This window comes from Colossoma macropomum, unplaced genomic scaffold (genome assembly GCF_904425465.1).
Source record: "Colossoma macropomum unplaced genomic scaffold, Colossoma_macropomum, whole genome shotgun sequence".
In the NCBI taxonomy this organism is placed as follows: Eukaryota; Metazoa; Chordata; class Actinopteri; order Characiformes; family Serrasalmidae; genus Colossoma; species Colossoma macropomum.
The window spans coordinates 320,673-332,858 of NW_023494796.1; the positions used below are offsets into that span (position 1 = coordinate 320,673).

At 44.1% G+C, this 12,186-nt stretch overlaps 1 protein-coding gene across 7 annotated transcripts in view; it reads right to left on the reverse strand.

Moving 5' to 3' along the window:
• Positions 1-12,186, reverse strand: part of pcm1 (pericentriolar material 1) — a 60,671-nt gene that overhangs the window by 37,420 nt on the left and 11,065 nt on the right. For 6 of the 7 annotated variants that reach the window (XM_036583551.1, XM_036583550.1, XM_036583552.1 and 3 more), the window contains exons 5-9: positions 11,458-11,628; positions 5,123-5,254; positions 2,416-2,593; positions 2,160-2,269; positions 448-673 (exon numbers count right to left, since the gene is read on the reverse strand). In XM_036583551.1, the coding sequence (XP_036439444.1) occupies positions 448-673; positions 2,160-2,269; positions 2,416-2,593; positions 5,123-5,254; positions 11,458-11,628 (817 nt within the window). The remainder of the gene's footprint in view (positions 1-447; positions 674-2,159; positions 2,270-2,415; positions 2,594-5,122; positions 5,255-11,457; positions 11,629-12,186) is intronic. The other variant, XM_036583553.1, reaches the window with a different exon arrangement.

Here is a 12,186-nt window from a genome sequence, read left to right on the forward strand (position 1 = left end):
TGGCTCCTGTGATGTTGGCGAAGATGAAGCTGATCCTCCGGGAGCGACTGGCGTTCGTTGGCGGTCGTGACTGTTTACCTCTCGATGAGCCGTGAAGCAGCGTGACGCTCTGTTCTTTTGTGCATGCGGGTCAGTTTAGGAGCTGATCTGTTCAGACTGAGAAAATCAGATTTGGGCCACTTTTACCTGCTGTGTGAACGTAGTCTTATAGACTTGCTTATGTGGTTTCAGACACAATATGAAACACTGACATTTACAACTATGAATAAACTCATTTTTAGAGATACTATAGTTACATTTTCCTCATAGCTCGAGGCTAAAACTAAAGAAGCAATATCTGGATGCTGAAACATCTTAGCTGACAAACTTGGCGTCCAACTATCGTTTTAAATGTCAGGATAATTCTGTGGCTGGACTTCTGTAACTGGTGAACTGCTGAAAGCGTACAGGAGCTGTTGTTGAGCGTCTGGTCTCGGAGTGAATGGAGCTCCTGTAGGATCTTGTCCATTGTCTGCTTCTTGTCCTGGAGCTCCTGCAGTTTAGTGAGCTTGGCACTAGCAGAGGACGCGGCGGCGGGTGGCAGCTGCCCCCGAGGACTGTGGGTAGTGCGAGAGCGGCACACCTCTCTGGAGAGAGAGAGACTCTCAGCCTGACGCCTGTTATCAGGGACCGCCTGAGAGCGAGAGAGAGAGAAAACAACAGTACAGTGTTAAAGTAGAAAAGCTCCTAAAATTAACACAACACGATTATTAATGACCACCATCGCCATCATCATGGCCTAAAAGCCTTCATCACCTGAATCAGGTGTGTTAGATTCGGGGTGAAACTACACCCTATAGGGTGGAAGATCTCAGGGACCAGGATTGGGGACCCTTGCCCTTGGGGTTAAAAGTTCATTTTACTGAATGCTGCGCAGTGGCATCACAGAAACAGCCCACACCGGGCTCAGCTACGCATATGCAGCGCACTGCTCAGCATGTTAGCCAACACAGTGCCATCAAATTAAAGCCAAGTGTGTTGAGTGGCATTTAAACTGGCTACTGAAACTAAAGAAAGCAGCAATACCACCAGCAGCTAAATGGGCTGTTATACAACAAGCAGATTGGGGTGTTTAACCTGACACAGTGAAAAGTTAAGACTGGGGGAAAACGTGTTTTGTGCAGTTTGAAGTAACGCTGTAAAGATCGCAGCATCTGGGCTGTTCGACATCAGACTGCAGAGGAAAGCCGCTGCACACTCGCAGTGATGGTGATGGGAATTGCAGCTCTTTTCAGTGGGTCAAACCAATGAGCTCGGCTCACCAATAAGAACTGACTCTTTCAGCCCCAGAATGGTTCCGGTCATCTTTGAAGGGAAACGTTAATGTTTTTTTGCAAAAATTTGTGCGTAATTAAACGGCTACAGTGTGCGCAGAGTCATTCTGAGTGGTTTGATGTGAAAGGCTCCATTCTGGAGTGAGAACTGCTCAGAGTGGTGATGGAAACCAGACATCTAAAGAGTTTAACGCCTCTAAAAGCTCCCTCACAGAAAGTTGATGCCAGAGACATCTTATTATTTTGTTTTATTATTTTAAAATCTATAGATTTGCATAGATTTTCCAGTGTGCTCCTGTTCATCCTAAAAAGCTTACCGCAGAACCCTCTGACAAGCGGTTTTACTTTATAAACTAAAATAAAAGTAAACAGAACAGAGCCATTCAGACTCTCTTGATCCACCTAAGGTGTGCAAGAGTATAGCAAAGGCCATCTCATACAAGCCATGACACAAAGCAGTTCCCTGTACAGTGTGCACTGCAGTGTCGTTCACATAATAGATTTAGCTTAAATGCTAATAAAACTTCATGACGAAAAACATGAAACAGACCTGCTTAAAGTGACTTGTAAACATCTTTAAATATTAATATTAAAGAATATCACTACATCACTGTTGTTAGGATCATACGACGTCTTTGTACTAGTTCCAAGTTTAAGATTTAAGAGTTTAGTCTTTCTGCAGAAGACTACGGCCTTCTGCTCTTCTTTCTTTCAGGCTTGAAAAAGTTGCAAACGGTCACAAACTACGACTTCAGTGAGGCCAGCTGCTAATGCAAATGCTTAAAAACACTCCGGATCTGCAGCTAAGTTTGGATTCGGACGCAGAGTACGCCGTCTTCCGTGTACCTGGGAGTCATGCAGTTGGTTGTGGAAGCGTCGGATCAGGTCATTGAGCTCCTCGTTAAGTTCTGAAGTGATGCTGATGCCGGACACGCTTCCTGTAGTCTCAGTCACGACTGAAAAACACAGACACGAAAGAGCTTAAACGAACGTGCTAAAACAACCAAGCAGGCTGTGAAAAACATTTTCATGCACTGCAGGAGAAGCTTGCAATACGAGCTGTGCAGCGAAAGGCAACACCGAATTAGACGCTCTGTGTTACCCGTGTCGTCCATAGCTGCGATGGCGTGCTCGGCGCTGTGCTGCATGGCGAGCAGAGCGGCCTGGCGGCCCTGCAGCGCCCGCAGCTGCTCCTGCTGCTGCAGCATCTTCTGCAGGAGGTCGTGCTGCTTCCGCAGGTTCTCCAGCTCCTCCTTCTGCTCCCCTCGCATCCCACAGCCCTGAAAGACAGAGTGGAGAAAAGAGTGAGAAACAGAGAAAGTCCAAGCTCCACTTCATCATGCGACAATAATAATAATAATAATAATAATAACAATAACAACAACAACAACGATTTATTTTAACGACAACATTTTTGTTTAAACTGACAGAACCACAGTATCATAAACTGAGGATTAGCCTTACAGATTATATGAAACTTTCATGTAAGTGATGTAGTCATAAATAATGGAAGTGTTTATCTTCATACATGCAGTTTAAGTGGTTAAAGCACTGTAAACATGATCTGAACGTACTGTCAACCTGGCTTTACCAGCCTGTTCAGCAAAAACACTCAATTCAAAAGCACATTTTACAAGACACTCATTTTTTACGCTGTACCAAACTCACAAAGCACAGCTCTTCATTAAACAGTATGATTCTCTTTTTAACAGGATGCTTTGAGAATAATCACACAGCCCAGCAGTAGCAGAAATAACCACAGAGACCATTACTCAGCAAGGAAAACCCTCAAGAGCTGCATACGTCACTCAGAACACGAGCACTACAACACCACCTTAAATCACAACGCCACCTTAAATCACACCTTACCCTGCAGGTCTTTTACTCCTTCACAGTAAACGACTCAACGTACTACAGATCACCTCCAGCACTGCGTTAGCACTGCGTTAGCACTGCTTAGCATCACAGCGTTTTTAAACTGAACTCCAAATGAAAAGGAAGGTGAAAGAGCAGGCAGAGCCAGAGGACGCTGTACATATCAGATGTCAGCAGTTTCACTGAGATGCACAATATTTTATATTAAGAAAAATGATCTGTCGCGTCCCAGTGCAGCAAAGACGCTAAGGCCCAGTCCCATTCCTTATTTTCACGCCCACCCCTGCTTTCGAGTGTCTCCTTGCCCCTTGGAACTGAGTTACAATGGATAGTGGCTGAAATCATCCCTCTGAAATGAGACCCTCAAATAAAGAGAGCATCACTTTATTAACAGCTACTAGCGCTGCTCTGTAGGCGACCCTGCCAGTCTGCAGTGACAGCAGAGGAGGGTAAAGTTCAGCTCCTCACTGCTGGGCTTCAGTTACATTTAGGGCATCATATGACTTCAAAGGGGGGGGGGCAATTATTTATTATCACCCACCCCTAATTCTTCAGTGATACGAAGTTGAAGTCAGATATTCTCCAGCTTCTCATTTGAATTTTCCCTGTTCTACCTTAAATGGAGCAGCAGTTACATTCTGGCGCTTCAGGCGTCAGAACTGCTGGACTATTTAAGGTGGAACGGGAAAGTTAGCTAGCTAGCTACCGAGACATTAGCATACTATTGAGCGATTTTTTATGCTTGTTATGAAGAAAACGACCAAAATACACTGAAACGACATTAAACTAAGAGAATACAGTGGTTATCGTAATTTTTAAACAGAGAAAATTTTTAATTTGTTGCTTGTTCAGCCATCTTGTTGTTCGTTTATTCTCATAACTCTGTTTGGAGTCTCTGAAAAACTCTGTTTGGAGGGTCATCTAGCCCCAACACTTCACCCCACCCCTCTATCTCAGCAACAATCGGGACACCCTACTTCTAGACGTAAACGCACAAAACGGAGGGAGAAGGGCTCAGTGGTAGTGGTGAGGGGTGAAATGGGACTGGGCCAAATTACAACAGCCCCAAACAAAAATAGCAAAAATGCTACGTTCACTTTACCAGGTTGAAGTGGCACAAATCCGATTTTTTGCCCTAATGTGACTCAGATCTGATGTTTTCGGGGCTGTGTGGATACAAATCTGATGTTTTCGAATCCGACCTGAACCACGTTCATATGTGGTCCTAGATCGGATGCGTATCCCATTTGTGGCCAAGCAACCTTAATGTGACGCTCAGATCGGAATTCGTGTGCTTTTTTTCCACTGCACGTGCGGCATCATTCAGCGTTACCATGGCAGCAGCACCAAACAGAAGTTAAAGCCTGTAAACGATGTTGGGGATGGGGGGGGACCCTCACCGTTTTCTCCTTCGTCTCGCTCTAATAATGAAGCTGAGAGCTGATCAGAGTTAATTATCTTCTCAGCGAAGCTCGTTCTGCTCGTTAGTTTGTCACGTGACATTACTGAGTAGGATGAGCTCACGAGGGTCATTTTCAGGACACCGGTTTGTTCTCCATTAATGACAGATTTGAGTCACTTACCTAAACGAGTGTGAACCATGGAGTCAGAGATCGGATTTGAGCAAAAAATCAGATTTGAGCAATGAGGCTTGTGATGTGAACGTAGCCAAAAAGAAGCATACAAATACACCAAAGATGAGGCAAATAGGACCAAAGCAGATGATAAATGTGGGGCACGAGTGTCGACACAAGCAACACCGGGGTCACGCTTAGGCGTGCAGTGCTGAACACAGTAACGCCCTCGTTCTGAACGTGGTCCGGTTTCTGCGGCAGGTTCAGCTCAGCATGCATGTTGTGCTGAAGCCTGAGCGAAACTCATCTGAGGAGGCGAGAGGAGAGGGAGAGAGAGAGAGGGGCATTGTGGGTACTCACGGTGGCGTCTGAGGCTTCGGAACGCGGCTCTAAGTTCAGAGACGTGCTCTCGGCCATCGAGCCCGAGCCCACCGCCGAGTCCACCGTGGCACCTTCATCCTCCTCCTCCTCCTCTTCCTCATTCTCTCTCGCCTGTGAAGCGGAGCGGGTTCAGAGAAGACCCCGTTAAAAGGGCAGAGAGGCAGGAGTGTTTGCTCAAGCTACAGCAAAGTGCAAGGTCAGAAACAAGCTTCACGCCAAGTATGCCAAGGCAGACGCTTCAAGCTACACCTACAGAGTTTCCAGAGCTGCTGCATTCAGATTTGTGCCACAGCGCCGCTATAGCGACAGCCAAGCCTGGCAAAGCCGTCTTGAACCACCAGAGTACTTTCGCCTGATCAACTGCCACAGCAGCTCACATAAACAAACACGATACATCATTGCCTCTTCATTTCAAACACTCAGGATAAAGCAGCTCGTTCTCCCCCACTGGCACTGTGCTTCTCCTCTATCTTATCCTCTATCGCCCCTTTGAGTACTGAGTGTTTTCAGCAGCACAGTAACGTCAAGAATGCAGAGTTTGTACTAGTGCTGGGCGATATGACCTCAAATCAATATCACGATTAATTGAATGTTTTACCTCAATTACGATTAATGAACGATATTTTTTTTTGTTTTTTGCCCTCATAGTTCACTGAAAAGGTTTGTACTGTAAATATACTCTGCATATCTTACCGTAAACCGTCTCAACAGCCAGATCGGAATTAAAGCGTCATAATTTCACGCTGCTGAGACCTCATAAACATTTGAGGTGATACTTCTGTACAAAAACTTAGAAGAGACTCATCCAAACCCTCTGCGTTTGAAGAGGTTTAGAAAGAAATGTCCGAACGCGGCCGCAGGAGAACGAGGCTGCAGCGTCAAAGAACAGTTAAGCGTCTGAAAGCAAAGTTTAAAGAATCCGAGGACGCGAACCAAAGAAGTGACCGCGCCCTTTTTACGGTGAGCTCCACCACATTCTGGGTGACGAGCCCAGCTGTCAGTCAGTGAAGCTTCATGACGGCTCCTGTAATGCTGATGAGGATGAAGCTGGTCCTCTGGGAGCGACTGGTGTTCGTTCACAGTCGTGAAGCAGCGTGAATCATTGTTCTTTTGTGTACGCGGGTCAGTTTAGGAGCTGATCTGTTCAGACTGATGTCGCATACAGATCACATTCAATAGACAACGTGAACAGCCAAACCAAAAGAAATCGGATTTGGTGAGAAATCAGATATGGGCCACTTTTACCTGCTGTGTGAACGTAGCCTGAGCTTCCATGTCGCAGACTGGATGTGGTGGACTCACGTGACGACACGCACGGTAGTAAGTTTTTAAGGGGACAGTACACGAACATTTGAAAAAAAAAAAAAATTCAAAATAACCGACATGGGCACGATTACATCGGTTAGAGGTTCTGAATGTCGGTTTCAATTACTTTTCGATTAATCGCCCAGCCCTAGTTTGTACACAAGGATCACGTGCTTGCAAGGCAGCCGCAGCTGGGCATCTTTTGCAATCACGTTCTACATACGTGTGTGGCTCAACACTAAGGCTAAACGCACCTAGCTAAGGGGCTTTAGAACTCAGCTAATTTTATTTATTTATTTTTTACAGTTTTCTCCTCCATTCAGTCGTATTCAATTCCATCCACTAGTTAGGACCCAATCACACAATACCACCAGCACTAGGAGGGTGAAGGCTAGCACAGACTTCCTCCAAGTCCTGTGAAGCCACCTCATCTTTACGAACTGCCGCTAACACGTCGTCACTGGACAGTTGAACGTGCTCAGAGGAAAGCACCAACCACCAGGGCTGTTACGTCAGCTAACAGACACCTGTATTGGCTAGCATCGCGCTGGGTGATTGGCGGGAGACGGGGGGCCATCCTAACCACCCACAGAAAGTGAGGTCAAGCGTGCTCTCTTGTGGCCACAGATGGCTGTAACATCACCTGGGACTGAAAGGGCTGAGCTACTCTTAACCCTGGATGTGGAGTGTGCCAGCTAATATTAACAGCTGCATGTAAAGAAATGGACTCTAATAGAGGACGTTACAGATGCTAGACAACATTTGAGAGGGCACAAAGGATAAACAAGGATCTCTAGAATGGAAACAAAAACATTCTTTACCTTTAATGTAAGATAAATGTAAAGAGATCCTTTTATTTGGGTAACTGCATTGGGAGGGGGGGTCTTTCACCTTTTTTCCCCCACCACAAAGTATTTACACGTTTGCATCTCAATAACACTTCAGATAAACTTCTGAACACCTCAACACCTTTATACTCCAATACTCAATATGGTGACTATATCATATCACCCGGACAGAAAGGCAAATCTCAGTAGATGTGGCCAGATTAGCGCACAACAGACACTCCCTGTACAGGTTGGAGGAACATCCGAGACTGAGAATCTGCCAGATTAAATACGTCAGTGACAGAGTAGCAATGATCTTATGCAGATCATTCAAAAATCTACGTCTAAATGATGATCATTCTGATCACACAGTGGTTTCACTGCATGTTCTGGATCGATACTTCAAACTAGATCTGGGCATCATGGCAAAAACATAACGTCACTAAAGTTTTCATGACGCGCGATGAGTCACAAAACCTATTTTTATGGCGTCTGGTAGGATGGAACCGACAAAGTAGTGCCAGATTTACGATAAATAAATATAACGACTCGTACGGTCATACTGTCCATCCATACTTCAGAGTTCTCTTGAGCTTCTGGACAGTCGACAGCAGAGACTCACAAGTCTCGTCGAGGGGACACGACACTCTGCCTCTTTCCTGATAACACACACGACTCAGCTCGCAAAGTGACAGACAGCACAGCCAACACAGTCCAGAGAACTGAAATTAAGACCCAAGTGGATTTGAATCTTAATTCATAACGTAATTCAGTGGAACAGCAACATTTTGGATGAAATATCTATCATCTCTGAGCTTAAAACAGACAAAGAAACCCCAAATTAGGACTCAGGACTTTTCAAAATTACCTGCACATAATCCACACCTGATCCGCACCACATTACTTATTATAAAACGGATCGTTCCGGTCCTAAAATCTGATTGGCTGAGCCGTGTTCGAGCCGTTGTAAAATCCACAATACACCACGGCTGTGACGCCTCACAGCGACTGAACTCTGCATCACTGAAAACCCTTCTGTGTTAATGAATAATCTTTGACTCTAATGCTGCTCGCATGGAGCACCGAGTGCACTGATGAAGTAAGAACCCATTTTTTGTTTAAACTGAGGGGCTGAAAACTTATGTTCTTATCTAGAACTCAGCTGGTCAGCTAGCTAACAGGCTAAAAGATAGCAAACATGCTAAACAACTCCAACATTAATATCACAGGCTTGAATTAAAGCACTCAGGGTACGATTCACTGTAAAATGGCGGTATAAAAGTCTAAAGAATGTCACCTGAATGTCTCACACACTTCAAATCAGTCAGAAATCGCGTCAAACCCAGGCTGAGTCCCAAACGGCCCCGTACTCCCTAGATAAATAGTCAGCTGTGCAACATTAAGTTTAGAAATTCTATCTTCTGCTGTCGAATAGTGACTGTCTGTCGAGTCTGAATGTGGATGAATCCCAAATGAACACTGTGATATTTTGCTCTGTTGGGCTGCAGGATCCAGTATTTAAACTCCTACGTAGTGCACTATGTAGGGAGCAGGGAGCCGTTTGAGATTCAGCCCCAGCGTGAGAAAAGTGGCGTCGTCAGACTGACAGAAGACTCACGATGGTGATTTGGTGACCAGAAAATACTTATGAACTGAAAGTGTTTGTCTTAAACAGTGCTGTTTTATCATAAGTTCTCTGTTATACGAAAAAAGTTTTAAAAATCATGAAATGTCTGCAGTTTAATTTACAGTGACTGGCGACTGAACGTTCTTCTCCTCATTCAGTGGTCAATGGTTGATTAGCAGCGATACCGCACTCTACAGGAACTACATTTCTTGGCGGAATACTTGTTTATGCTGGTTATTATTAATAATAACTTAAATAATTATCTAAAACATTGTGTATTGAATACATACTTATGTTGGCCGCAACAAGCCACGAGAGGCCGTGGGTTACTGCGATTGTATCACGCTTTAGTTTTAATATTGCTTTATTATAAACCTACTTACTACAGCAGAGCTCTGTCTCTGAAACAAGGTTGCTAAGGATGCCAAACTGAGGACCAAAAGCCGGGAAGAGAGGAGAGAGGAAGAGCTGTCCTAGATTCAGCCACCACATTAGTCAAGCACAGCCAATGACACAGGAACAAAGCCTAACGCAGACATGCTTTACATTCAGAAACACTTAGAAAGGCCCAAATCACAGAAAACCAAATTTCTCACTTTACAGTACAGCCAATACAGTCCAGCCAATACAGTCCATACATGAAGACTAACATCAAAACCAACTCATTTACATATATTCTCCGATTCCAGTTTACAGCTGTTTAGCTCCGCCCATCCATGTTGAGGGGATTGCTTTTTGCACAATACAGGGCAGCCAATCAGAACTGAGGTAAAATATGTCAGTCTTAAAGGCACAGAAACAAAACAGCTACTCTAAATCTAAGGCTACGTTCACACAGCAGGTAACAGTGGCCCACTTTCGTGGCTGCTCACGTTATCTTTTAAATGTGATCTGCATGCGACATCAGTCTGAACAGATCAGCTCCTAAACTGACCCACATGCGCAGAAGATCAGAGCGTCACGCTGATTCACGGCTCATCCAGAGGTAAACAATCACGACCGCCAACGAGCGCCAGTCGCTCCCGGAGGATCAGCTTCATCTCCACCAGCATCACAGGAGCCATCATGAACCTTCACTGACTGACAGCTGGGCTCATCACCCAGAATGAGTTCGCGCTGTAAAAAGGGCGCGGTCAGTTCTTTGGTTCGCGTCGTCGGATTCTTTAAACTTTGCTTTCAGACGCTTAACTGTTCTTTGACACTGCAGCCTCGTTCTCCTGCGGCCGCGTTCGGACATTTATTTAGAAATCTCTTCGAACACGGAGAGTTTTGGATACGTCGCTTCTAATTTTTGTACAGAAACATGAGCCTAGATGTTTATGGGTCTCAGCAGCGTGAAATTATGACAAATGTCGAGTTGGACTGACGTAGAAGTCCGATCTGCCTGTTCAGACTGAGTCGCATTGCCGCAGATCGGATACGTATCAGATTTCAGTACCACATATGAAAACGTCTCAAATCAGAATTGAAAATGTCAGATTCAGTGCGTTTATCTGTTCACACTGACACACAGACGACGCATCTGTATCACACACAAAGAAAAAGATCCGATTTGGCCCAAAATCCGATTTTACCTGCCGTGTGAACACAGCCTCAAAGATAAAGACAGACCGGAAAATTCTCATTTAAAATACTGTTTTTGTACATCAACCCAGAAATATTTTAAGTGACCATTCAGAGAAAAACTATAATACAAAACAGGATACAGACCCTTTAACACACACAGTGAAACAAACCTAACGTAATCTGAATAGACTAAACAGGGTCATCATGAAACAGGTGAAAGCAGCGATTCTTGGTTGAAACGAAGCACTAATGAAGAGAAAAAAAATTATATATATACATATATATATATATATATATATATATATATATATATATATATATATATATATATATATATATATATAAAAATACAAATATTTGTCTCTAACCATCCAACTACCTTCGTAGTAATCATGGGTGTTCCTTGGCCTTCCATTGTTCTCAATACAATTAACAACAAAAGCCTATCTGAATCAGTCCAGCCCAAACGAATAAATCAAAGTGTTGTGCCAACAGAGCTGCAGTACTGTTAAGACGCATGAACTGGTGAGAAAACGAAGCAAAAACAAACACTGCTAAACTTTTTTTGTTACAAAACAAGCAAAATAGATGTTATTTGGCTACTTTTTTGCAGTTTTGCTACTGAAGTTAGACAAGCAGGTCAGTGACTGCATGACACTGTTATGATTAAAAAGACAGTCCAGCGTTTTCCAGTCTCTCTCTCTCTGCAGCATATGGACAATAATTAATGATGCAGCAGCTGTCCACTGTCTTCTACAGGACAGTAAAGTGTTGGAATTGAGTTTCAGGTTTCAGTTCTTTACTAAATACAATGAAATGTGTTGAAATGACTGTCCTCAGTATTAGAATAATATTTACTACTGATTAAAAGGATCAACAGCAATAAAGACAAACCTTATAAAAGACTAATACGAAGAGAGCTGCCAAACAGCTGGAGTTGAGTTTGTATGCCTTTAAGGTGCAGCAGACAGAGAGCATTAAACACTAACCAGCATTTTCTGCAGGAAGCGCAGGTAGGACTTCTCCTGCTCCTTCAGGTGAGTGATGAGGTGAGAGAGCCGCTCGACGTTGGCTGGAACGTCGTTCTTCTCCAGCAGGTCGTCTCTCATGGAGCTGGCCTTGCTGATGTACTCGCGGATTTGCACCAGCTTGCTAACCACCTGCAGGCAGAAACACTGAGACTGAGCAGCCTACATAGATGTGAGAGAGAGTGCGCGAGAGAGAGAGAGAGAGAGAGAGAGAGAGAGAGAGAGAGGCACTGTGATGCTCTCCACGCGGACGGTGGCGTATTTTTAAACTGGCCTAAATTCAGGCTGCTCGCATCGCCAAGATCACTCTCACATCTGTGCTCCAGTTTCAGTCCAGATCAAACCTCTTTCTGACTCTCTCAGACACATGCCTGCGCTCTCCTCAACAGCCTAAAACTTCGTTACATACGAAACACATCAAAAACAAAAAAAAAAGAAGAGATTTTTCACCTGCTAGATGATTCAACACAAAACAAAAGGCCCAGATGTTAAAGCACTGAAATCTAATCCAGGTTTGTTCGTTTATCAAACTCTCGTTTGAAATTTCATCTGAAACCTCTTAAGCTCGTGGTTGTATTTCGGTGTTTCCATCTGAATTTACATGCCCAAATTCTAAGGCAAATTATTCAGTATTCAGTTTTGTTTTGTTTTGTTCAGAAAAGCTCCCCTCAAATTAACAGAAAATGTGTT